Source organism: Lichenostomus cassidix, chromosome 15, assembly GCF_008360975.1.
Source record: "Lichenostomus cassidix isolate B80296 chromosome 15, HeHo_3.0, whole genome shotgun sequence".
Taxonomy (NCBI): Eukaryota; Metazoa; Chordata; class Aves; order Passeriformes; family Meliphagidae; genus Lichenostomus; species Lichenostomus cassidix.
In genome coordinates this window covers 6,686,518-6,713,854 of record NC_139496.1, presented here as the reverse complement: position 1 = coordinate 6,713,854, position 27,337 = coordinate 6,686,518, and the positions used below count along the sequence as shown (strand labels likewise).

Genomic DNA, 27,337 nt, shown 5'->3' with positions numbered 1-27,337 from the left:
ATTTCTGCGTTGTTCCATTTTATACACTCAGACTCCAGAGGCTGCCAAATTCAGGCCAAGGAATTGCTTCTTCCCTGATGTGTTCAGCTGAGAAAAATAAAATAATGGAAATACAAACACAGTAAAGTTTAGATGTATGAAAAATCAATACATAATAATGTATTCTTTCAAAATAAGATTTTTTGCTAAAGGTGGTTATACAGCATATTCAGGATTGCAACATAAAAATTACTGCCCAAAATCAAAGAGAAGATGGTAACTCTTTTAAAGTAGAAACAACATGGGGCCCTTTAGCAAAAATAGTTTATTGCACAAAACTTTTAAAGGAATCCCTATGCACATAATTTTTACAATCAACATGCTTTGTATGATCATAAACATTAATTGTACATAGTGTAACTCCTCCAGCCCCTGGGTTATCCATTCTTCAAGAACATGGAATTATTAACTTCTGTCTTTACAAATACAGCCTAAGCAGACATCACTGAATGTCATATGAAACAGAACCATTTCATTTACAATATCCAGAACATCTTTCCCTTCCCTAGAAATCTGTGCATCTGTATTGGAAATAAGGCTGCCCAAGACTCAAGTGTTGCTCATTAGCAGGAGGCAGAGTGATCAGGTAACAGCTGAAGAGCATTAGTAATTCCTCTGGACAGCAACTGCTTTCACAGGAAAATACTTAAAGGCTCTGATTGCAGCAAGTCACATGCAACTATTCCAGCTTTCCCAGTAAAGTTAATAAAATGTGCATTACAAGCTTTTGAATCGCCAGGAGGGAATTTGTCATCTTTAAGATAAATTTATATTGATAATACTACCTCCCCCCAGCACACCTTTGATGTTGTCACAGCGAACACTAAAACAGTCATTCCACTGCAGTTCTCTCCCCTAAGGAGGAATACACAATCCATGAAAATATGAACAGTAGGACTTTCATCCTGGATATTACTTTACACATGTCAAAATCTCATAGATCTCTGCTAGGATATTGCCTGAATAAACACTATGGGATCGGAACCTCCCATTGCATGAATGGATAGGGGGCTCAGCTGATCCCAACACAGTGCACAAATATTTCCAAGAAATCTGGAAGACAACAGAATGGAGCATTATGCAATATTCAGCAATGCCAGACACTCAGTATCATTTTATTCCATTGTAGGGTTTGCTGGTCTTTGTTGTGATTTCTTTTTTTAACGCAGTTATTCAAGAGCCCTCGAAAACTCAACAGCATCTGAAAAAATAATGCTGCAGTACTTATCAGCTTTCAGCACTTGGGAACATTCTCACATTGCAGTGACATTTCTCCTTCATTAACCAGACTTGGTTTAGTAGGTAGCAACCACTGAGGAAACACAGAAAATACATTCTATTGCAGTGCTTGAAAAAGGAAAATAAATTTTTAAGAGATTATTCTTCAGATTCTCCTGATTATTTGGCAGTGCTGTGACAGGCAGAGGGGAGGCAGTTTTTACTCCTACAACTAATTTATTGCCTAGACAGCAGAGACCTGAAGCTTTTTAGACCGAGCATGCTCAGCCTCAGGGTGAGGCTTTTTAATAAAGCAACTATTTCTCTGGGTAATTAGAAAACATAGCTGATGAGCTTCAAAGAAAAGGCCTTGCTTTTATCACACAATGCATGCTCCTTCTAGAAGACTTCCCAGTGACTTCCATAACCTGATTTAGTACCTCACCAGATTTAGACCCTCTAGTCTCACTGCCTGTCCTTCATTTAAGTAAATGACATTTCTGTTTATAGAAAAAACACATGGTGAATAGAACAGGACAATACCCAGTGTCCAGGTACTTGCAGAAGCAGGTGGGTCAATGCAGGAATCTAATCCACAACAGCTCCCTCTTCTTGGAAAGGGAAACACACATCTAAGGCTACTCGATTGCAAAAGCTCAGATGTCTTCAGGAGCTAGTGAGAAACTGCAGCAGGATGCAGAATGGATACAAAAAGGAGAGCTGACATTCAGAACAACTACGAAGGTTTCTAACAATTCTGGCATCTTTGATAACAGTTAAAACCTTTATCCATACAACCATTGCCAAACTAACAGATTAAAACATAGTGGATTCTGAACTGTAGGCAATGTATTTAACAGAGTGAACAGCAACATTAATGCTGCACAAGTAGTATTTTAAATCCTGGACAGTTGGTAGTTTTTTGTACTGAATATATTATTCATTACAGTTTTTTTTTTTTCTTTAACAATACTGTGGTTTGGTTTTTTTCTTCTTTGAGCTTAATATACAGGCAACTTCAAGAACAAGACAACAGCGAGATTATCAGTACCATTTACTCTACAAAGTAGTCTGCAGCAGTGTGCAGACACGTCTAAGCTAGTCTGTAAAGCTTTTGAACTTTTTGGTAAATCCAGATGATGGGCACCTAATGCCACACCGATGCATTTCTTCCTTCACCAGTTTAAAAACCTTGACTGTCAGCATCACTTATTTTGATCCCAATAAAATGTAGGTTAAAATCCAGTAGCTGTAGGGCATGAAATCATTCAGTGTAAACACTTTAAGTGCAAAGTGTTCAACTGGACTAGAACACGAAGTGGTAGTTATGAGAAATCAGACTTTGGATAAATATAGATGGGTTTGGGGTTGTTATTTATTTATTTTTCACCTTACTGCTAAACAAAATGCAATATGCTTCCCTTTCCTCTGCAACAACCAAACCCAAAACCAGCAACAGCCTCTTGGGAAAAATATATGTAATAGATTTTTTTTTTTTACAGCCTCTTAATCCACTTGTATGTACTAGATTGGTTTCTTTTCTGTAAATACCAAACTCTGGATATAATTGAGTTGTTTTATGTTTTAGGACACAAACATTCTAGTACATGAGTTACCACTAAATCTTCCAAATTAGGTCACATGTATTTTGACTTGTGCTTTAGCACTTAGCACATTAGGCAAGGCTGCATTTCTGAGTGAGGAGAGGGCTGGTTTATCACTGCACTTTGAGCCACATGGAGCAATGGGACCAAAGATGAAGGAAACTAAAGTGAGCTGCTTTAAAAATAACTTAGTCAAGGTGTTCTCCAGAGGGGCTGCCCCAGTAGCAACACTTCCAATCATGGTGGACACCTTGTAATAGAGGGTGCAAAATGTAGAGGAAGTGTGTGGGAGAAGATAAAGCTATTAAAAATAATCATTTTATAGGCATTACAATTATGTCTTTTTAAGTAAAAATAATTACATTTCTAAAAGCTCTGGCTTTAGGGGCTAATTTCCCTAAGCCATTTGTACAGTATGTCAGAGAAAAGCAAACTTAAATGGAACATTAAAACAATGACAGTAACAAAACCCCTCACTGTAGCCTTAACTTACAGTATATAAGCATATTAAACCAGATATTCAAAGTCAGAAAATTAAGATTTTTTTCTTATATATATATACACATATATTTTACACGCATACTTTTGTAAGGGTGTCTACTTCAAAACTTGAAATAAAAAGGTGCAAAGTATTTGTGCAGTGAAGCAAAGCTCACTACTGGCCTGTGACTGTAAGAGAAAAATGTCAGCAAACATCCCAGGCAAATCTGCCAAAGATACCAACTGCTCTGCATTGCTTGTCTTTACAGTCTTGTTTCTTTTGCTATAGGTCAGAGGTCATCTTCAAAACTGGAAACGGCTTAACAATGACTTCTTTTCCTTCAAACAGATATCTATAATCTGAGCTTCAAGAATAAGAGATTATATGAGGGAAAGAGAATGCTCAGCATATCCAGTTCTCAACCACTGCTAATGGCTGAACATGAGAACTTATTTTTCCCTGTAGTTTGGCTACAACCCAAGATGGGGGAAAAAATACATCCTACTCCCACAAATTAAAAAAAACCCAAAAAACCCAAACAAGAAAACATAGCTGTTACATAATAAACAGTAATTCCTTAACAAATTCACCCAGATTGAACAACCACATACTTGGAACCAGATGCTCCTCTTGACCTCATTTTAAACCTTCATCTGAATGTCTTACTAAACCCTCAAATGAGATAGATTCACCACTTGGCAGTACCCAACATGACAGAATTGTTATGGCAAGGTTTCAAACAAACCCTTAGAATAGCACATTTTGCATTTACTATTACATCAGTTTCTCAAATCAGTGCCCTTTGCTTCTACAGGCAAAAGCACAACTCTGAACGCCATTTTAAAATATGAAATAAATAACTTTTATAAAGATTTGTTTATATACTTAAAGCAGTAGGAAGAAAGACAACTGGTAAGGAGGTTATAGTGTCAAAGCTTCCTTCTCACTAACACTACAATTCTCTTTCTTTTCATCTGCAGTAGGAATCTCCTGCTGGTCTGATGCAGCTGTAGGACTTGTAGAAGTAAGGTCCATTAACTTGCCCTCGATCTGAGTCCATGAAGACATTGATTCATGTACTGTAATGGTGTGTTCCTCCATCTGGCGCTGAAGGCTGTCCATTTCTTGCCTTGAAAATGTATTGAGAACAAAAAAGCAAATATTAACAAGCAGAAAACTAACTGCTAAATGCAAGATCAAAAAATTACAAATCTTATTCTTGATACCTACTCCAAGACTACCTAAGATATAGCTATATACAAGAGAAAGAAATCTACAAGAAGCTTAGGAATAGTCTTCTTTAAGAGCAAAACAAATACAAGATGCTTAATTTTAAAAAAAGTTGTTTCTGATTTTTTCTGCTGTGTACAATTTAGGAGGGACATTTTGTCTAGTTTATTGTAAAGTCTTCTTTCACTATGGTAATGGCCACATAAGCAAGCACTTAAAGTGACAGAACATCCTACTGTCCTAAATATAGTCCCAATAAAGAAATAATTTTACAAATCCTTTCTTCCTCATGGTGGCAGCTGGTTTCCTGAAAACATTTTTAAGATTCTTTAATGTGGTTGAAAATAACAGGCCATACTTTAATTGCCGGAGACAGCTGTTCAGATTCTTTAAAGGCTCCTTGCTCACAGCTGTTGATGGTTTCAGCAGTTCTTCCAGCAAGGCAGCAGGCACTGGACAATCAGGAATCTTGACTGGAGTCACGGGATTGGAAGAGTTATTCTCACCTTTCAGTTCTTTCCTCTGGTTAAAGGAAAAAAAAGAAGAGTCAGAAACATAATTAAGTTATCTCATGTCATTTTTCCCACCTAGAAAGAATCTCACATCACACTAGTGGTACACAGCTGCACAAGAGAGCAGGAACCACAGGCACATTCCTATTAAGTTATTTAAAAGCTTTAGCAGAGTATTTTCCTGTATTTTACAACATGTTCTTCCTATTTATTCAATACCTTCTTCATCTTGCCATGCTTCAGGTCCAACTTCAGCTGCTGGTTTTGCTGCAGCAGTGACTTCATGCTGTTCTTCAGTTCAGTCACTTTAGCCTGCAGCATAAACTTATCCTTCTGAGTTGCTAACAGGTCTTCCCTCACCATTTCCAACTCTGTCTTGATATTCTAAAAGGGAAGAGAACCAATATGATGTAGAGAAAAGAGTACAAAAATTCCAGGCAACTGATGTTTTTATAAAACTTGGGAAAGTACAGACACTGCAAACATTTAGTGGATAAGTTTTTATGGATAAAAATTTAGAAAAAAGTGTAAGTATGCTTTTAAAAAAATAAAAATATTGTTTCAATTATCCCCCTACAGCAATCAGAATTCCAATCCATCCGAATCTCCACTGGCTTGACTAAATACCTGCAAGACAACTTGTACCCCTTCTATCTCCTTGTGGCTGCGCTGTTCAGTCATGTCCAGCTGCTGCTTAAGTGTTTCAATTTCTCTTTCTTTTCGTTCTACTTCCCACTTCAGGTCTTCCACCTACCAGGGCAGAGGAAAAAAATCTTTAGCGTTATCTACAGGAACAATCAACCACAAAATCTGAAATATATTCTTATGTCTCATGAACCCTTCCCTAATAAAGCCTAGAAAAACTTGATTAAAAATGCTGAATTAAAGACAAAATCATATAATGCAATATAAATAGGGATAAACACAGCAAGTCTTCAGATTTTACCTCTTGGCTTACTAGAGGCTGTTCACTAAGCTTGTCATCCAGGTTTTTCTGCAGAACTTGGAGCTGAGATCTGGCTTCTGCCAGCTCTTGCTGAAATTGAGATACTTCCTGGGAATGTTTTTCATCCTCTACCCTGCACAGCAAGATTAACAGACAGAGTAGTTATTCCATCTCTTTTTTAAAACAAGAATTTCACTGGGTTAGCCTTGTAACTACAAATGACATGAGCTTGCACAGAACCTAGTTAATTACAACTTTCATGGAAGGCTTTGCCAACACTCATAGCAAAAGCTAAATCACAAAAAGACTTTATGGAAGAGACGTATAAATATTAAATATTGAAAAAAATTTTACAAAATTCCTTGCGCACTGGTAATAGTACAGTTACAAACAACAGACTATGAACTTAAAAAAAGAAAAAATCAAACCAAAGCCCTGTCAGCAATTTTGCTTTGTTTTTGAAGGCATAGAGTTAAGCTTATATCCATTCTCATGTAGGTCTGATAATTTCTTATCATTTAAGAAAACATCTTCTATACAAGCAAACAAATTGAATTTTAATACATTGTGGAATATAGTTAATAATCAAATTAATCCTCTATGTAGTTCCTCAGGGATGTAAACCAGAATAACAGGATATATACAAAGCATCAATCCTTCCTAGCAATGTGAAATTGTAGAAGTCTGTGTTGGAAGTGGAAAGAAAGCAGATAGTGAAACCTAAAAACAGTGTGTTTCAGGTCTAACTGAATTATAGAGAGGAAAAGGCAGGTATTTGCTTAGAGTCCAAACAAGCATCTCACAGTTAGGCTCTGCTGGGGAACATTCAACACAATCCACTGCAAAGGGGCAAACCCAAAAATTCACTAATGTATGGCTTTTTCAGAGGATTTGTTTTAATTGCTGCTCTTTTTCAGACATTTACTTACTGCAGTTTGTCCACCTCAGCCTGCAGGGCCTGGACCAGCAGTTCTTTGGCGTGGAGCTCCTTCTTGATCTCACTGAGCTCGAGCATCGCCGCCCGGTGGTGCCGACGGTTATGGGCTGCATCTGCTTTGGCTGCTGCTTCCTGACAGGACAAAAAGATGCAGTTTTACTTTGTTTTACCACTGTAGGTGAATCATAAAGGAAGCTTAACACAGGACACAACAGAGAAATCATCAACTGATCTTTCAGCCGCTGGCAATCGTGACAGAGACACTGCAGGAAGCAGTGTGCTACAAAACAGATTTCATTTTAAGATATTTTAAAAATACCTTTAAATCACTTTTTAAGTAAATAAAAGATGAGCCATTACCTGCTTCTGAAGGTCTTTAACTTTTAACTTTTCTTTCTCTAGGGAAGCCTGTAAAGCTTGAATAAGTTGTTGCATTTGCTGATCCTCTTCCTCTTTCCGCTTTAGGACTGCCTGAACCTGTAACACATCACAAAAACAACTGTGTGTTTTATGTGAGCTCACTGGAAGCAGAGGAAATACAAACACAAGCCAACGTAGGGATTGCAAAACAACTCTCTGCTTTTCACTGCTCACTCTTTCCACACAGTACCTTCAACCTTACAAGTAGCTATGGTGAAATGGTAGCTCATTGCCTATGTCCCCATGCATATATTACTGTTGGCATAAAAATTATTTCTCTCAATGAATCCTTATGTAACACAGTTTATAAGTTCCACCTACCTATACTTTCACAACTGTGGCTAGCACAGGTCTTTCTCGTGAGACCATTCCGTTGTGTTTTATACACAAAGATAAAGTTTGGATGTTTTTTAAACAGTGTCTCGAGATTTGGACAGTTCAGGCCTGGCCAATCAGGCCTAGGGGGAGGTTTCTGGCTGACCAATCTGGGCGACCTCTGAAAAGTCTATATATATTGAAATCAAAATAATAAACTTCCTCTTTCTTGCCACACTGAGAACTTGGGTCTTTTCTCTGCTAGCAGCTCAACAGCAACACACAACTGCAAATATTGTAGGGCAATTTTAATAATTTTTTTCCCATAGAAAGGTCTGCTTAGTGCTAAGTCCCATTTCTGATCTCTTGTTCAGCTCCCCATATTGCTGCTGTTATGCAACACATGGGGGACCCAGAGCTGGAGAAAATGCACCAACTTTGTATCATATAAGCTAACTCCCTTCTTAAAGTATTACACCAAAATGTCAAATACCTGTAGATTCAGTTGTACCAAGTCTGCCTCTCTTTTTGCTAATGCTGTTTCGAGGATATTATTGTGCTCCCGCAAAGCGGCGTTGGACTGACTGAGACCTGTAAGTTTCCCACGTTCGTGTTCCAGTTCAAGGGCCAACTTCTTATTAATGTCTTCTAAACGTTTTATCTTCTTCCTGAAGCCTCTAGATTCCTGAAGCTATAGTCAAAGAAAAACACAAACAAACATAACCATTCAGACTACTATCACAAAAAAATTGTGAATTAAGCTCGTTAAGTGTCTTTTCCCAGAGTGGGATTTCTTTTTTTTTGCTCTTTTTAAATGAACATTAAAAAATGAGTTCACTTTGGTAATTTTTTCATGTTGGAAGATGAAAATGCTTGCTAGAAAGAAGAATCCAGGAGTGCTGTTCAGGTGCAAATCAAGAGTAGTTGATAGGTCTAATTTTTTTGTGCCACTCTACAACTGAACACCACCACCTGGCCCTCAAAATCACTGGGGATCCACGAGTCTCAGTAGTTCCAAAAGCTAATGATTCATGCATTCTCACTGTCTCATGACCAGACACAGCTGGTATCTAATAGAGGAACCACTCCTCTCTCTCATCCTCTTTTCCTGTACGACAATGACTCATGAAACCACCAAGAACCAGCAAAAGGCAACAAAATCTGTAAGCATCACTGACATGATGTTTCCTGTACAAGATTCTGATTTTCTCCACCATTGGAATAAAATTTTGGTACTAAAATTTCTCCCTGTCTCTCGAACACTTTTTAGTGTCATATGCCCATCTACCAAGCAAATTCCATCACCTCATCCTCAAGTTCCAGCACTTTCTCTCTGTATTCTTCAAGCTCTTGGCTGGTCAGTGAAATCACTTCTTGCAACTCTTTTTCCAGCATCAACTTACTGCTGCTCACAGCTCGCAGTTCTGTCTTCAGAGCTTGAATCTTTTCCTAAGCACAAAAGGATCACATGTGATTAGTGCATCACCCATCTTCAGGAGTCACTTCTGCTTTGGTAAAAAAGCCAACTTCTCTAGCAAATATGAAATGAGATGCTGCTGTTTAATTTAAAGGTCTTGCTCAGTTTTCCACCGTTGCATCCAGCTACTGCTGCTGGCATATTTGATATCTTGCTCCATTGGTTCAAGAAATTGGAGCTTCCCTCAGTAAATTAATTTTTGTATCACAGGCATAACATGCTATAAGGTATGGCTACCTTGAAAAACTTTCAGCTGTCAATGAGAAAAAAAGAAGTAAGAGTTAGAATTTTGGAGAATCTTCAGATACTTCAAAAAAAAGAGATCAAAAAATCCCACCAAAAAACCAAACAAAACCCAAACAAATGATAAAAATTAATCAGGAAACCTAGCCTGCCAAATCACCTCTCTCAAATGTAGTTAAAGAAGTTCTCAGTGCTCAGAACACTGACACCATGTTCTCACCTAGCTTTATTTTCCAAATATTTTCATCACTTCATGGTGAAACTATTTCAAGACTTACAGCTGTCTTTGTACAATGTCAAGAGACATCGGCATACCTGAGCAATCTGGTCGTTCCCACCATCAGTAATTTGTGCTTTTAGTTTGCTCAGCTCTGTCTCAGCAGATTCCTTTGCAGTAAGAGATTCCTGCAGCTTCCGACTGAGAATGCTGACTGCATTCTCATAGGCTTTGTGTTTTGCTTTCATTTCTTTCTGAGCACTTGACAGGTCTGACCCGAGACGCTTCATTTTCTGTTTCTGCTCTGTAATGGCCCTGGGGTGAAAGGAAAAGAAAACACCAGGTAAGAACAAAAGCTGCTTGACAAATAGTACTAAAAGATTAATTTTTCATGTGGCCCAACAAAGCCCAACATTTGAAAGCCAAATAAGAAAACCAAATGCTGTAGTTCTTTTGTCTGTGTTAAAAGAACACTTACTTCTTTGCTTCTTCTTGCATTTGCTCTACTTGTTGTTTTAATGCCTGATTTGCCTCAGCAAGAGATTCCATTTGTTCCTTATCGAACTGCAACGACTTAACAGGAAGGAGAAGACCCATGAGCATAAGAACAAAAGCATTTGTTTGTAAGCAAATTTGTAAGTTTGCTGTATACGTTTGATTATAAAAGAAAAAGCATGAAATTTCAAAATTTCTTCCATCTCTAAATAAAATTGTTCTGCAGTTCTCCATGTTATCTTTCCCTGTTTAACTCTTCCCTCTGAGGTCACCACTGTTCACATATATGAACAGTGTTTGGATTTTGCTCTCAGATGGAGTTCACTTTAGGACCAAGGAAACTGCTTCCACATCAGTCTTCTACCACTCCTGTAGTGCTTCTCCCTGCTCACTTACACAAGATGTTAGTAAGCAGTCATGCATTTACAGAATTTTGGTAGGTGTATGTTGAAATGTCTAGACTATTTTAAATATCTAACCAAGAACATCAACTTGCAGGTGGTCACTCTGTTTATTTCCAAAGTCAATAGAAATAGCAGTGTATCCTGGATGTAACCTGAATGTATCCTGGATGTAACACTCTCCAAGTTCAAAGCTTTACACCTTCCATACCTGTAGGCGTGTTTCCATATCATCTCGTTCTTTCTGCACTGACTGGAGGTGATTTTCTATTTCTACCATCTGCTGGTGAACCTGAGATACTTCCTTCTGTAGTTTTGAATGCTCAGATTCGAGTGACTGTTTTTCAACTTGCATTTTCAGCAGCTCTCGTTTCATCTCCTTCAGTTCCGAGTCCAGCCGCTTCTTTGTAGCTTTCAGCTCACTGATCAGCTGGTCCTTGGAACTCGCATCTCTTCGGTAAGCTTCCACCATGACCTTGCACACAGGAGTTTCAAGAGGACAATGTCACTGCCATTTCAGCTTTGCAAATTTATGGCTAATTTACTAGAAAGTATTTACTGATATTCTTTTAGTTTGAGGGGTGTGTGTGTCATACAAACCAGCATCTGTTTCTGTAATATATTTACTCTGGTTCAAAGGCTTTTATGCATTAAAAATACCTACTTCAGTGTTCTCTGCAGTAAAGAATACTCTTCACATTCTTTATGGAACTGCATTATGTGCCACTTTTAAAAACCAAGCTAACTGTAAGAAGTTAACCATCCCATGAACACAACTAGCAATTTTTGCCATGAGAAGAGGGCTTAACTGTGATTGACAGTTTAAACAGCCTCCCCAAACTTAAATATATTAGGCTAAAACAAACTTTGGTATTAGGTTAATAAGCAATCAAGCAGCAAATTAATGGTGCCACTTTATATATGACACATATATGTGCAACACTAATGACATATCAATTTCAAATTACTGTTTCAAAACTGTGTAAATTCAGAATAAAATTTGCAGTAAAGCACTTATTAACCATGTAATTACTGAGGTAACTACCATTTTTCAAAGCTCCAAGGAAATGACAACACTTGAAGATTTACATGAGTGCTTTTGCAAAAGCAAACCTAATCAACAAACCAAAGAGAGATTTTCTGTGGTGGATCACTTGGCAAACTCCCTGAAGCCCTATCAAAGCATGAACTGGTTGGTGGATCAGCTTTTACATTAGATACAAATTCAACTGTAAGTTATACAGTTTCTATATCTTAATGTCACAAAGTTCTGTGATACAAAAAATACATTTAAATATCCTCACAACCTCCCCAGAAGTACATGCCTTCACTGTAAAAAGTGTATTCCTTGGGTTTGTGTATCTGAAATTTCTTTGCTTTTGCTTACCTTCTGCTGCAGGAACTGTTCCTTCACTTTTTGAAGCTGTTTTTTGAGGCTGGCATTTTCTTGTTGCAGATTTTCCACCTACCAGAGGGGGAAAAAGCAAACATTGCTTTATGTGCCAAATGTCATATTCTACCTGATTTCTTCAGTGAGCCTATCTGTCTGATTTGTAACAACTGCCTAATCTAACAAGGATCCTGTTTCTAAGTATCTCAATGGTTAGATAACACAATGTTTTATACAGAAAATACATTCACCAGGACACCACACTAAAAGCCAAATTATTGCACAGGAAAGACATTTGGCCCACAATGCCACAGAAAAGGAGCACACTACAAAATTACTTCCCAAACTGTAACCTGTACTCCAAATTACTGTGTTTTAAAACTGGTATGATTTCAGAAAGATCATTACCTGGCTTGACTTGACGGCCATTTCTTGCTTCAGCTGCTCCAAGACTTGTGATGTTACTTCTGTATCTTCTCCAAGGCGTGTTGTTCCTTCATCAAGTTGCTCTTTACTTGCTTTTGCTGCCTGCAGAGCAACTTCCAACACAATCTTCTCGTTCTGCAAATACTGGATCGTGTCATCTTTAGAAGTAGCATCACTCCGGAACTCTTCTAACCTGGCCTTCAGTTCATCATACTGTGTTTGCAAGTCATCCAGGGACTGCTCTTTGGTGTGCAGTGTCTCTTGGGTTTGAGTCAATTGCTTCATTAGGTCGAGGTGCTCTTGCTGCAAGGATTCAAGCTGCAGATCTCGCTGATGCAAAGTCAACTTGACCTGAGAGGAAATAATTTAAAGATTAAATTAATACAAAACAAATGTTATCTTTGCAAGTGCACTCTCATCAAAATTAGATCTTTTAATTAATATTTTAGCCTCTAGGAGAAAATAGCAGAAGGTGAAAATATTTTTTAACTCTCCTAGGCCACTTCTTCTATTTGCTGTGTTACTTGTATCAATTGTCTCCTGCAGTTATCTTGCAGGCTAAGCAATGACCAGAATGACAAACCTAACATATTCATAATATTCATTGCATTCTGAAGTTTTACTTGAAAAATGTGCCCACAGTAACTTCAGGTAAATTCAGCATTATTAATAATACCATATCATTACATGGAATGTAATACTGAGCTATCACATACTTCATCTTATTGCAGCCCTTGACGTGCTGCCTACGTCAGGTTACAAAATCACAGCAGGACTCTGGAGTGAAGTGCAGATTTGTCATGCTGTAGGTGTAAATGCACATGATATCCTGACTGCGCAAAAACTTTGAACATAGCCCTGTGGTTCTTGTCTATAACTTAGAATAATCACATACTGAATTCACTAAAAAAACCAGCATCTGAAAGGCAGTAGTTATGAAATTTTTAAAAAGTATTATTACTGACATGGTTGAAAAAAAGGCCTTTTCACCTCGAACAGAGTGACTTAAATATGCACCTCATTTTTGCAGCAATCTTTCAGGTTTTAAAAAGAAGTTTAGAGCTCAGTATCTATTTACTATTGCTTTTTCTGTCAAACAACCATTTCCTTTGGAGCCCCTGGGAAGTTGATTAACAACAGTCTACCTGTTCCAATTCTTGCTCCAATGTTGCTGCAGAATCAGCCATTTTCTGAAGCTGTTCTTTCTCATCCTCAAACTCCTCTAGTTTTCTCTGCAAGTCTTCTTCCACCATGGTTTTAGCCTCCTGGATCTGCATGAAGGCAGCTTCTTGATCTAACATGTCAGCCTGCATAGAGAAAGCATGGAATCAACTTCTACAGTTTCAATGGAAGGGGAGGAGTGGGAAAAAGAAAACTAAATTATCAAGAAACTTTGTAGAGGAAAGACACAAACAAGACTAATTCTGATGTCTGCATTACGCACCCATACGCCTTTACTGAAGTCACCCATTCATATACTTAAAACAGCTTAGAGTAACAGTGAATGTCTTACATCCTTGTGACAATCTGAATTCCTATTGAATAACACCTTGTCCTTTGTCAATTGATGAGCAAGACATGAAGAAAGAGAATCTTTACTAAAATTAAGCTGTTTGGAAAAAATCTGAAACAAAAGGGATTCCTCGGACACTGTAGCTACTCAGGAAATAGCAATTCTTGTCCTTGAAACAAGTATTAGTAACACTGGAGATGGGGTGCTTCCACCAACCTGCTGCTTCACCCTCCTTTGAGACTCAGAAGCAGGAATGTCACTGAACATCAGGGGAATTTAAGGTTCTAAGAGCTTTGGAAGTGACTATACTGCACTTCAGATTTTACCCAACTTTTCTTACTGGAGGGAAGGAAGGACAAACCTGATTACTGAGCAATTTCACACATTTAAAAAGCACATTACTGATTTTGATTAACTTCCAGTTAAGTTCTCTTGAAAAGGTTCGTAAATGGGCAAAGGGCAATTTTTACATTTGCCTTCAAAGTTAAATTAAAAACAAATACCAGAAGTGAAAATGCAAGTATCACTTTTGTATGGGAAATATATGGCCTTGTTCCCTCTTATTGTTCATAATGCCACGCAAATTTATTTGCTCTGAAATATTTACTACTTTTATAATGCAGCATTTGAACCAATTCATAAGAATTCTGTTACTTCGCCAGAACAGCCTTGAGTTTGCAAAACATAAATACACAACCTCTTCAGAAGGAAACCCATCTACAACCATACCTCAATATTTTGTAGCTGTGCTGCAATACGTTCCTTTTCTTTAATGGACCTGTGCTGGGTTTCAGTCAGCTGCTGAGACAGGGCCACATTCTCTAGCTTGAGATGTTCCAACATACCTGCTTGAGTCATTTGCCCAGCCTAAAGGAAGGGAAAGAAAAATCACAGATTAATACCAACAGAATTTAAGAGTTTCGGAAAAAAAAACCACGTTGAATCTGTGTATGCCTTATTTCAGCTACTACTTTCACAGCACTGGTGCAGTCAGGACATTGTAGAAGGCCACTAGGCTGTCCTGTGGATAAAATTGACATAAAAAGGAACAGACTCTCAGTTCTCCCATACACAAGTACATCACAATACCTGTATATTGGCCATCTCACTCTGCAGCCTGACACGGGCCTCCTGTGCCAGGACCAGCTGCTGCTGGTACCACTGCCTCACGTTTTGGAGAGATGTGATTTCTGTTTCTGATGCCTTCAGCTTGTTGGTCAGTGTGGTCCTTTCTAGCTGCACCTTCTGAAGCTGGGTCTGCAAGGAAGCCAACTGCTGCCGCAGATCATGAACTAGAAAAACAAAAATAAAGAACTTGGATTAATGCATCCCACTGTGATAGTTTTACACATACTTTTTCAAGGATTATTGCAATATTCGTTGTTTTTTCTATTTTTCCTTTATTTTTGAACAGAAGCACATATGCCTAATTACATAAAGATTGGCTTTTCCTGCAAAAGTGCTAAAATCCAAAGTATCTGGTCATAAGCAGAATAAAATTAAACTAAATGAATCACTTCTGTAAGCTTTCATAGTTCCTTAGAGGCAGAAAATATGAACTAACTAAACATCAGGAAGTAAGTGTCCTGGCACGTAGAGTCATCATTACAAATCAGTATTTGTACAATTTTCCAAAAAAACAATTAGGCCACTGTCTGGACTAAATATTTATGCCTCCCTCTCCAGGCTGGCAGTGGCAGCTTGCAAACTGTGGCACTTCTGTGACACAAAATAAAATGCAATCATTTTAAAATTCAGACCATTTTATTAATATGGTATAAAATAAACACAAATTAAATTTTCTTCTTCTTCCTGGACTTCAGAATTGAGTTGAAATAAAATGATTTATGGAACAAAAAATTTTAAAGACTGACATTTACATCATCCCACCTGTGCTGTCTCTGGTGAGAACATTTTTTTGCATATCTTCAACCTTCTGCAGGAGTCTCTGGTACTGCTCCTCTGCTAATTGCAAATCATTGTTTGAAGAAGCCAAACTGGCATTCTTTGCTTCCAAGGCATTTTGCAGGTCAGCCATGGCTCGTTCCAGATCCCAGCAAGACTGCTTTAATGTGGCCACTTCTGAGCTCAGAGATTCCTGCTTCTGCTGGCTGTTCTGGCTGTGCTCCATCTGTGCCTGAAGCTTCATGTTCAAAGCTGCAAGTTGGGCTTGTAGCTCAGTCTTCTCTTTGAGAGCCTGAATGTGCCCAGAAAATCAAAATACAGGAGGCTTATAAGAAAATACATTGATGGCTGACAAAAAAAGATGCCCAGCAAAATGGCTTTGACAAGACAAAGACCAGTTGCTTGTTAAAAATTCTTTTTAAAGCAACATCTCACCTATCAGGTGTTTCAAATAGTCAAAGAAATACAGAGAAAAGATTATACAAAATATATTGTAGGTCAGCAACCATGTCAGGTTGGGTTTAGTTTAAGATTAGTTTTTATTTCTCATTGCCCTACTCTGATTTTATGATAGTAAATTAAATTAGTTTCCCCAAGTTGAATCTCTCTTGCCTATGATGGTAACTGATGAGTGATCTCTCTGTCTTTATCTCAATCCATGAGCGTTTCATTGTCATTTCTTCTCTTCCCCATCCTGCTGAGGAGGGGAGTGACAAGCAGTTTTCTGGACACCTGGCATCCAGCCAGGCTCAGCCCACCAAGGCATCCTTGTGAAGTACCTTATTCAACACTGTTTTTACAAAACACAATTCCACAAGTAATGAGCAATTAATTAACATATTAATCTGATTTGCTGAATACAGAATTTCAATTTCATTTTCTACCTGATTAGCTTCTAGTGAGAGTGCTTCTAGTTGCCCTTCAAGTCTCATCTTCTCCTTCATAACCTGCAACATCTCATCATGAGTTCCTGCGATAGAGCTTTCCATAGAAACACTGGAGACAGAGACACATACACAGTTCCAGGGTTAGAACACAATGCTCATCTAGTTGAAGTGACACTGAAATTGAGAGGTACTCAGACTCTGTGTGATTTAGACTTTAGGACATTTTTTCTGGCTTTATGAGAGATCCAGAATATAGTGTAACAACCTCTGTTAAAAAAATTATATTCATGCTAAGGTTTTTTACTTTAGTTTCCTCTATTTGCAGCAACCAGAATCTAGTGAGGCGCCATGTATTTGTTATTTTACAGAACTGTAATGGCTGATTTCATCATATTTTGTACATACAGATTCCATTTTAAGCAGACAACTGGACATGATGAGATCACAAAACCTCCACAATTATTGTTTGTAACTGTCTGCTTTAATGTGCCTGAGAAATAGCAACAGCTACTGCAAAAGAAGAAAGAACAGGTATTTGGCATAAGGGATTCCTTATGCTGATTCCTTGCTGCACAGCCAAGGCATCTACAGAAAAAAATCTTCTCTCATTACCATAAGAAATAAATCTAAGCCAGAATAATTGTCAACAACTGATTGTACACCTCAACATCTCTGGACATGACACTTTATTCCAACAAAGCAGGGGGGGAAGTAATTTCAAAAGTAGGACATACAAAACATGCATCTGCAGACAACTGATAAAAACCATGCATTGTCAAGGGCTTCACCAGTCACGCACTTGCTTTCTGAATCACAGTTTAATACCTGTCATATACATATAAGCTTGGGAGACTAAATCTCATTCTAAAAGGGCTGAAGAGGATAAGAGTATCTAGGACAAGACTCTTGGCATTTCTTAACTATGTGAGGTCTGAAAGCTACATGCATAGTTTAGAAAAATGACAATAATAAATATCACTGAGGCAGTCAAGTCAACCCTTTCAGTCTATACAGACCAAGGCTAATTGAGTGATTCAGTGAATGAAGTCCTTCTGTAGTGATAGAAGCAACTCCTTGCAGTACATTTAACACAGTCAGTGGCAAAAATATCTTTCTCCAAAGATATACTTTGTAAGCAGGTACTCAAGTGAAGCGACCTTTACAAATTCTACCAGAATCTGAAGCTAATAACAGATTTAATCATGGTGCAAGTTAAAACTGGATGTACAGTTAGTAGGGGGTAAAAGTAATAGGCTGTCTATTCCAAGACAGAATAATTAACTAGCAATGTGATCATTCTCACCTGCTAGAAATGCTGTCTCTCCTGCTGCGCACCTCTCCATTAACTTCTTGCTCCTGAGCCTGATGCTCCACTGCCGCCGCCTGCAGCACCTCACTGATGGAGGGAAATTGCCCCATTGCTTCAGGTTGTATCTTCTGGCCATTTATTGTGTATGATGTATCCTGTTTGCCTTCTGCATTCTGTAAACTGCTGTACAGCCCTTTCCCTGACACACTGCTGTAGGTAGAGCTGTTGCTCTCATTTCCATCCAGCCTCATTCCCACTTCACTCCCATCAATCTCTGAAATGCTGTCTCCTGCTAAGGAGGAATTCTCTATTCGATCATCCATGTCTGAGGGCAGACTGATCTCAGAAACAACTGATGTTGGACCACTTCTGCTCTGTGTCAGAGCCCCACCAGATAAGTCAGCAGCCACAGAATTCCCAGTAGCATTTCGAGCGTCTGATTCTTCAGTTCTGTAGTCAGCCAAGGACCGGATCTTGCTGGCCTTAGATTTTGAGCTTCTTTTATCTTTTGAGGATGCTGGAAGTCCCAAGCTACCCAGTTTTGGCCCCCTGGGGACGCTGGTCCGCAAAAAGGAATATTCTTTTGTCATTGCTACAGTGCTGGCTCTTGGCAGGATTTCGGGATTTAACATCAGCTCAGGGTCCAGGGTGCTGGAAGGACGGTTTTTGGATGTAGACTGACTTGACTAAAAGAAGAAAAGAGTCCACAATAAATTCCAGAATCTTGACTTTGAAGTTAACGTCAAAGACTTATTTTGGTGTGACTTCAGATATAAAGCTCTACACTTCCATGCTGATATTAAATATACATCCTTTCATAAACAGGGTGAATTATATCAGCAATCAACCCTATCAAGGTTCAGTATATACATGCTGAAAATGTTCACGCGAGACTCCAAAGGTAACTGAAAAATATAGTCAAAATCATTTGGATCACTTTGTGTTTGATTTTTTCCCCCCTACTTTAAGTAGCACAAAATGGTACAATACTGATGAGGTAACAGAACCAAATTTTGCCTGTCCAGAAGAAAAAAATGCTTTTTCACATTTGAGAAAACTACAGAATGTTTTAATTCAGGGCACAGAAATGATAGTTTTCAAGCTTCTTAACAAAACACAATCTAGAAGATGTGTGGTACTCACTCTTTCTTGATGCCTCTTCACTCGGTATTGTTTGAGCTGTTCTTCCAGACGCCTTCTTGCCTGAAGTCTAATTTGTTCTTCATTCTCCAATGGGAGTGAAGACTCTACTGAGCCTGTAAGTGAAAGATAACTTCATAGTCAAACAGAACACTCCAACACAGGCAAATGGGATGCAAAAGGTAAAAGCCCCTTCTACCATCAGCAACATGCTTCATGCTCAAGCAAGGAACGAAAGGAAAGCCCACTGACATGCACCTCAAATGACCCTCTTTAGATATATCCTTGTGTAAGCACTGATAAAGCCTGTGGACTTCCACTGCTCAGTATGTGAATGCTATAATTCCAATACATATATATGACAAGAGATTATACAGCAAGAAAAAAGATATTGCTGTCATTTAATCTCACCTGTCCTGCATTTCTGACAGCTCTAAAATGATAAAACTAAGCAAGACCTACACAGTCCATTCATTCTCTACAAGTCAGGGGAAAATGCTCCTTTGATACATTTTCTTACCTTTCATTAAGTCACATTAAACCTTTCCTGTAGCAAGGCTTTCTAAAAACACTATTTCAGAAAACTCCCACAGCATTAAACGCCTTAATATAAAGGCTTTCCCCTCTCTCCCCTTCATTGTTATTCTTGCCCTTCCTTAAAGCTAAAAATGGTTCTGCTGTTCTTTTTTTTTCATGTCACTTGTTACTCCTAATAATCAAGAAGATTAGAATAGCTTCAGCCCCAGAAAGCGTGAATTCCCCTCCAGCGAAGAGCCAGTTTTAAATGGTAAGGCACATGCCTTAGCTGCAGCAGAGGGTGGTCTACTGAAAGAAAATTAATTGTATTCTAAGTAAAAGTTTACTGCAAAAATGAAGTTTAGTTCAAGCTTAAATGATGTTACAGGAGTCCAGAGCCAGGCTCAGAGTAAAAAGCTTTACGCAGCAAGAGAAAGCAGGGGCACCACCATAAACAGATGCTTACACAATTCAGTTTCTTGCATGGGAAGACTTAGTTTGAGAGACTGCAAAGCTTCTTTTCTAAGAGCTATGCCCTCAGCACTAGTTCCCTGAGACTTCCTTAGGCTGTCATGGAAACCAGTCACACCTGGGGATGACTCTTCACCCTGCTCACTGCTGCTGGGATCAAAAGACACAGGAGAGTCGGGGCAGAGTGATTCTGGCCCATTCTGGCAGGTGTCCACTTTGCTGTTTATCTCCAGACTTCCCTCTTCATTTGGCACTTCATTGATGTTATTATTGGTAGCTAGAAAAGAAAATTTTACTGAGCTACACTTTAAGCCACCCCATTTATCTTCACACCTCCACCCAAATACAATATCAGCACTATTACCTTTATATTCTACAAATATGGAAATTGCTACTGACAGCAACCAGCAGGAGAATTTCATAGAGGATTTTTGATTCTTTACTTAAAAAGAACAGAACAAGTACCTTTCATTTGCTTTATTATGTTGCTTTCAAGCAAGACCTTAGAAGTGATCATATAAAATAGCTTCAAAACTTTACATAGGTTTTATTAAATCTTGTTAGGTTTAGAAGTATGAAAGACTGAGTGTAAGGAACTCTGAGGGGCAACCTACTGCAAAAGTAAGGCTCAGCAACTGCAGGCCTGTGCTGAATGATTCAGCTCTTTGCTACACTGCTGAGCACTGGGGAGAAAGCATCCACCATACCAACTACCAGCCCAGGTCAAGCAGTTTGGCAATTTTAAACTGAATTTACATTCTTTCAAATAGGACATCTTCATCAAAAGTACAGTAGCAAAGCTCTCATGTATCAAAATAATAAACCTACCAATTAAAATGCAATTCAAGAACCACTTCAACACCAATTTACCCCCATTTACTAGTATTATATTTTTCTTTTCCATCAGGTAAAAATGCATAGTGAAAACCAGCTAAACATTTCACAGGTTTATACTCTGGATTTCTCACACATTTGTACTTCGCTTGGCTAGGGACTAACATTTATGAACTTGCTGTTACAAAAAAACTGTGCAAAAAACCTTTAAATTAATTACTGCAGATCTCAAATGAGCAGAGCACTGAAACAAACCAAACTGAAGTAACTGGAACTCACTGAGACAATATGGAAGATTTCATTATTTTTTCCTAAAAATGTCTGAAAATATTTAACGTTTATGATCACAAAATATCTGCAAGTGCAAAAATCAAGTTCCCACCTCTGCAGTGCATCTTCCCTTAAGCCAGCACAGTGTGAACCAGCACAGAGGAAACTGAATGAGGAAACTGAATTTGGGTAAAAATAAAAAGCTTTCTGTCATAGGTTGCCATAACCCATAAACTTTTTAAGATTTGAATCAAAATACTTTTAAGTGTCTTTTTTGTCATGCAGACAATATTTTCAGGCCATTGCAGCTTTAATCTTGTCTCTGATTTAGATCATCATGTCATGACAAAAACAGTTGCAGGCATGATGGAAGGGGTGTGTTCAACAAGGATGTAAAGGAGGACAGAGGACAAGACTGTTTTTTAATGATTAACATTTTAAAACTAGAATATTGGCAAAACCAAATTTAAAATAGATGTCAGTGCTAAGAATAGCCACAAGAAGCCAAAAATAAGACGATAGCTCATACATTCAGAAATATTATTTCTGCCCATCTCAGAAACTGCAGCTATTACTGCATCAGGTTTGTACTTTACTTACATATTTTTCTTAACAACACTGAGTGGCATACATATACAAAAGGGATGCTGGAGTAAAATTCTGGAGGAATGGTTTCCTGACAACTTCCTGAGGCCAGGAGACACTCAGAATCTACACACTCCTTGAACCAAGGTAATTTAATTGCAGTAGTGTCAATACAGCTGCAGTCTTTCCAGAACAGTGGGCAAGGAGATGTGATTAGAATAAAAACAGTAGAAAGACACATTATTTATTTGTAAGCCACAACTCAATTGTCCAGCACAGGCAACAACAGGAACGTGTGATCTCCAGCTTCATGAAACATGAATGAATCATCACCTAACTACACTCTGCCAGTCTGATAATGGGCAGTGTAAGAAAAGCAAATAAAGTGTCAGGCCTCCTGTCTCCTGCCTGTGACAAGGTGACAAACCTGTGGTACAAGAAGGCCCCAACCTCATCACGTCACCTCCTTTTACGTAAGCAACTGCTGTGCTTTTGTGTATCTGTGCAGCCACACACCCCTCCACCCAGCCACCCCATATCCTCTACACCAGCATATCCTCAGACTCCTGCCAGGGAAACATGGAGATTTCAATTTACTGCAGGGAAAATACTTTCACAATGAAAGCAGCTAAATACTGGAATGGGCAGGGAGGCTGCTGCACCTCCCTCTAGAGAGACTTTCAGAATTCAACAGCACAAGATCAGCCCTGAGCAACCTGATCTTGCTTCAGAACTAGGTGTGCTCTGTGCAGCAGGTTGGACTAGATAACCCACAGAGCTCCCTTCCAACTCAAGTTTGATTCTGTAATCTATTCAGTGGACTCTTAAGTTTCTTGCAAACAGCTGCATGATTATTTTATTATAGAGCTTGTCTACATATAAAAGTTACTTTGAGATAAATTGGAGAGTACGCGCTAGCATCTCTCTTCTATAAAGGGAAGCTTAGGCAGACATTTTGGCTCTTGCCTAAGCAATTTAATTTATTAGGAAGATTTCTTCTGCCAGAATGAAGTACTCCAAGTACAACAAGCTTACTCTGGAACAGTCATTTCAGAACTGCTTGTTCTAGAGGGTTTCAGGTGTACACGCTTGGAAACATTATCTGAAAACATATTAACACCCTGAACAACAAATACTCACCTGATAGCTGATAGTGTTTAAGTTTGGTTTTGCTTTCAAATGAACAAGTTCTACAGCAAAAAGAAAACAGTTTTACACACACAAAAAGCTATAGACCACTAAACTTGCTTAAAACTGCTGTACAAGAAATTCCTGACCTCAAGGAAAAACATCCTTCTGCATTATCTGAATAATAAAGTAGATAATTATATAAAGGCCTGGGTAAGACCAGGAAATTATTTGGTACATATTAAATAACTTACTGTTAATTTCGTCTGTAGTAACTAGCTGGGACTTGGCTTTACAATCCAAAAGTTCTTCAGAGCTGCTGGGAGCCCCATTACTGCTTCTGTTCTCCAAGTGAACATCCTGCTGGACAGGTGAGGAGTCCATGGTAAAAACAATCCAGATCCCTGGAAAGTTCTTCTTCTCAACAATTTGCCACCGAGTGAACTACCAAGTCCTGTTTCTCTCCATGAGCAAGAACAGCATCAAGATGTCACACAGGAGCACAGCTCTGAGCTGCAGAGCTGTTGGTGTGCAGCAGGCAGCTGCTAACTCCACATCAGGGAAACAGCTTGCAGCCACAGTTGTAATCACCAAGGAGCTGCATCCTCTAGAAACAAAATAGAGTGAATTTACTAACATTTAATACAGCTCTGGAAAGACGAGTTAAAAATAAAGTAGCGCGCACAGACAGAACCAGGACATGGGGTAACAACAGAGACACTGAAATATCGAGCTTTGGGAATAAAAAGTGTTCTGTTTATGCTCACTTTTTTTAGTAGCACTGGTACACTGCTGAATGATGCAACAGATAATATTTAGCAAGACAGCTGATTTAAAATCACTGTCCCTTTTAAGGGGAATGTCTCTTTGCCTCTGCTTTAAGAACCATGCCAGTATTCAGAGTAGCATTTTACTCTGTAAATTATGGCATACATATGAAAGCATACCATACATTTCATTTCAAGGAAATGAGTTTCAGTTTCTTTTCTTAGAATGAAGTATGGAATTCAGATTTAATTTTATAAAAAATAAATTACATCATTACTGTTTACTTGTCTGCAGAATAACAAGTATGAATCACTGTACAGAATTTGAACTACTCATTATAGCACAAGCTGGCAGTCAGAATGTGGTCTGGACTGCAACTCAACATTGCCTTCTCCTATGACCAGTCAAGAGAAGGATTGCCAGCCACAGTTTACAAAATTTGCAAATAATTCTCCAGGTATTCTGATCTAACCTTTGGGTAAAGATCCAGCCACCTAATACACTGCGATAGAAATCGTTGTATACCATCACTTCAAATAATTAAATTTTGTTCCAAATAGTTACTGACAGATGAATTCAGATTACAAAATCTTGTTCTCATTTACTAAAGAAACGTAAGAAATCCCCAGTTTAAAAAAAAAGGGGGGCGGGGCAGTTGTGGTAGAACATCAAATCAGGAATATTTTGACTGCATTTTTAATTGAACACAAACATTTTGAACAACATTCCTTCCATATCTCCAGAGAGTACTCGTGTAACTGCTACTGTGCCACACTGCCCTCGGGAATCTGTAATACCACTGCCATCTCCAAAATGTTCCTGAAGCTGCAAACAGCTCAGGGCACACAGGAAAACACAGTTATGTAGGTGACTCTTACAGAGGTGAGCTGTGAGGAGCCAGAAACCTAAAGCACCTTTCTAAACGCCAACCTCCACCAAACAAAAAGATTAGTACCTCCATTGTGATTTGTTACTGATTTTTAAAGATTTTCAGTATAGTAAAGCTTACAACAAAGCTGCTAGAACTGGCACTGTACAATAAATAGATGCTACATGACAGGTTACCATGAGGAATTACAGACAAAAGGCAAGCAAGATTCTGGCTTACGCCTTGGCAAAATCCAGCCACGAGGAGATGGTTTGTTGTACTTGTCATAAAACACGTTAAAATAATCAAGGCGATGAAGAACGACTTTCTCCTGTACAACCCATTCCCAACATTAAATGGCAAAATATTTTGGCCTCAGAGTCCTTTCCTATCGCTGACTGCGCACAAGCAGACCCACACATAGAGATGTGGGCACGCCACGGGAACGCAGTAATAACTCCACAGGGAAAGAGCTGTAGGAAACCCCCCGATTTTGCTTAAAACACCAATGATCGTGAGGCCAATGGCTCCCGGTCACAGGCCGGAGAGGGGCCGGCAGCCCCGGCCGCGGGGTGCCTGGGCCGGGCAGGTCCCTGGGCGCCGGCGGAGGGAGGCCCGGGGCCGCAGCCCACCGAGCCGAGCCGGGCCGGGCCGGGCGCTCCCCGCTCCCCGGCAGCCCCAAGCCCCGCGGCCTGAAGCACCCCCGGCTCCCCACAGCCACCCCGCCGCCCCCGTCCCGGCCAGACCCCGCAGACCTGGGGCGGCCCGCCCGGCGCTGCTCCTGCCCGAGACGTGGCGCTGCCTGCGCCGGGAAGGGGCGGGCGGGGCGGGGCGGTGCAGCGCGCTTCTCGCTCCGCCGCCGCCCGGCCAGTGTCGCCGCCGCCGAGAGCTGCCCGCTTGGGGCCCCGCGGTTCTGCCGCCCCGCTGCCGTCCCGCAGCCCCCCCGGGCACAGCCGCGGCCCAGGCCCGGGCGCTCCGAGGGGCGGCGGGGCCGCCGGGCCCGTGCCGAGGCGGCGGCTTTTCCTGACGGACCCTTCCGGCAGCGCGGAGGGACGGGCGGAGGCGGAGCGGCTCTGGGCCGGGCCGCCCTCAGCGCCCGTGAGGGGCTGTGCCGCGGCTCCCTGAGGGTGAGCGTCTGCCTGGCTTCTCCGCTCGCACCGACTTGCATAAATTAAAATTAAATTAAAAATTGTAACCTCTTTGTGAAAGCGGTGCGCCCCTCGCAGCCTGCTGTATCTGCATCATTCAGGTTCCTGCATCAGTGTTCGCTTTGACAGGGTCAGAGTCAGGAGAGTGCAGTGACATGTCCTGTAAATGTCTCGTTTTCAGCATTCCCCATGGTCCCTTCCTCATAAATCAATCGCTAGAGTTCTCAGAGTTTTTCTGGCACTGGGCATCCCACAGGTCCTCTGGGGCACTGGGAGCTGGTGCATGGGAGCACATCATTTCATCAGGAAAACTCCTGCTAACGTCGTACCGCCGCCCTAAATATAATTGCCAGGTAAACAGAGCCTGCTTCTCCAGATAGTCCTCTGTTATCAACCTTTCCCGATTATCCCTATTATGAACATGACCCCCCCAAGCTGTTTCTCTAGGAAGACAGAGGGCTGTTCCACAAGTCAGGAGGGTTGATAAACCACCAGCACACTGTTTGAACTGCAAACCTACCAACTGAGCTCCTGGATATTGGCAGCAACTAGGTGTTTTCCTGCATGCATTACACAACCCTCTAGGCATTATTTGGAAGAGAACATTACTTTACAAACTAATTCAAGAAGAGGACTATTTTCAAGTGTAAGAGAGGCTCCAGCCTGATGATCAGAGGTATCCAGGGAAAGTGTATCTGGATTCACGGGACAGCCTCCTGCTGTTCTGCTGCCCGAGCCAGATGCCTGTATAAGTGGGCAACCCCAGGCTGTGACTCAACACCAGTGTGAACTGAACTTTGTGGCTGAATGCATTTTTGGCACTGAGTTTGTAAACCATATGTGGGATCTGAATGTGTGAAGGGCAGCTGAGTGAAAGGGAGTGAGGCTCTGCTGAGATTTGAGAGGAAACCCTGAGAATCGCATGTGTGAATGAGTGTTTCAAATCTTTAGTAGTGACCTTCACTGGATACTCTTCCACAGAAGATGTCAAGAACAATATGGTGAGGAAGACTTGAATGCCTAATCTTCATTTGATCTGGTTTTGATTCTCTTTTAAGAATGTAAAAGCTTGGAGTTTTGCTTCTTGCAGAGAACTCAAAACCAGAAAACAATAACAGAAAACTCAATTTGTTGAGTTACTAAAATAGCTGTTCTCTTCAGTGGGAATATTTGTCTGTGTTTGCTTCTTGACTTTGATCCCATCTCTCTAGAACAATGTAATGCTTGGGTAAAGCTCCAAAATATCTCGTTTTTACTTGCTAGTCTGCCGCATGGCACTAAAGCCCCAGCTACAGAAATAACCACTTGTTTGGAGACTATTGCCTAAGCATCACACAAAACTGCAGCAGGCTTAAAGAGGCTGCCTGAAAAAGAAAGAGAATCCTTCATACTGAAAGATGTTTATCACCAGTAATGTAAGTTTTAGCACAACAGAGGAATGTCGTGGTAGTTGCTTAAAAAGACAGAAAAAATGTCAAACACTATCACAAATGAGGCCTTTAAGTGAAGGGATTCCTGTAAATTTGCAGATGACTTGTGTAAACTGCAGTCTCTGTCTCCAGCAGAGAAAGAGCTCATGGCTTATCCTGAAGCCTGTTAGAGTTCTTGTTGCAGAGCACTCTTTAATTCTTGAGGAAGAAGGAT

The 27,337-nt window shown here is 39.9% G+C and overlaps 1 protein-coding gene across 2 annotated transcripts; it reads right to left on the bottom strand.

The window, feature by feature from the left end:
• Positions 1-285: 285 nt before the first annotated feature.
• GOLGA3 (golgin A3) lies at positions 286-25,581 on the bottom strand. 2 transcript variants are annotated; one of them, XM_085075779.1, is made up of 24 exons: positions 25,301-25,581; positions 23,164-23,516; positions 20,088-20,369; positions 19,109-19,221; positions 17,960-18,651; positions 16,654-16,765; positions 15,755-16,061; positions 14,954-15,156; positions 14,594-14,731; positions 13,497-13,658; positions 12,334-12,702; positions 11,923-12,000; positions 10,747-11,010; positions 10,118-10,212; positions 9,738-9,954; positions 9,008-9,151; positions 8,196-8,393; positions 7,328-7,444; positions 6,960-7,099; positions 6,031-6,163; positions 5,712-5,834; positions 5,304-5,468; positions 4,931-5,094; positions 286-4,471 (listed from the first exon to the last, which is right to left on the bottom strand). In XM_085075779.1, exons 2-24 carry the CDS (start codon positions 23,291-23,293, stop codon positions 4,264-4,266), a joined length of 4,554 nt encoding a protein of 1,517 aa, XP_084931905.1. In that variant the 5' UTR covers positions 23,294-23,516; positions 25,301-25,581; the 3' UTR covers positions 286-4,263. The 2 variants fall into 2 exon arrangements, with proteins under 2 accessions (XP_084931905.1, XP_084931906.1); XM_085075780.1 differs by having other exon boundaries at positions 20,211-20,369; positions 25,301-25,580.
• Positions 25,582-27,337: the final 1,756 nt, after the last annotated feature.

Bases quoted from the DNA above. Each gene is read 5' to 3' on its own strand.
- GOLGA3 (XM_085075779.1), bottom strand. From the start codon at position 23,293: ATGGACTCCTCACCTGTCCAGCAGGATGTTCACTTGGAGAACAGAAGC. The intron at 20,370-23,163 runs GTAAGTTATTTA...TTTCTTTTCTAG, and splicing joins TACTACAGACGAAATTAACA to CTACCAATAATAACATCAAT. The intron at 5,469-5,711 runs GTATTTAGTCAA...CTTCCCTTTTAG, and splicing joins GGGTACAAGTTGTCTTGCAG to AATATCAAGACAGAGTTGGA.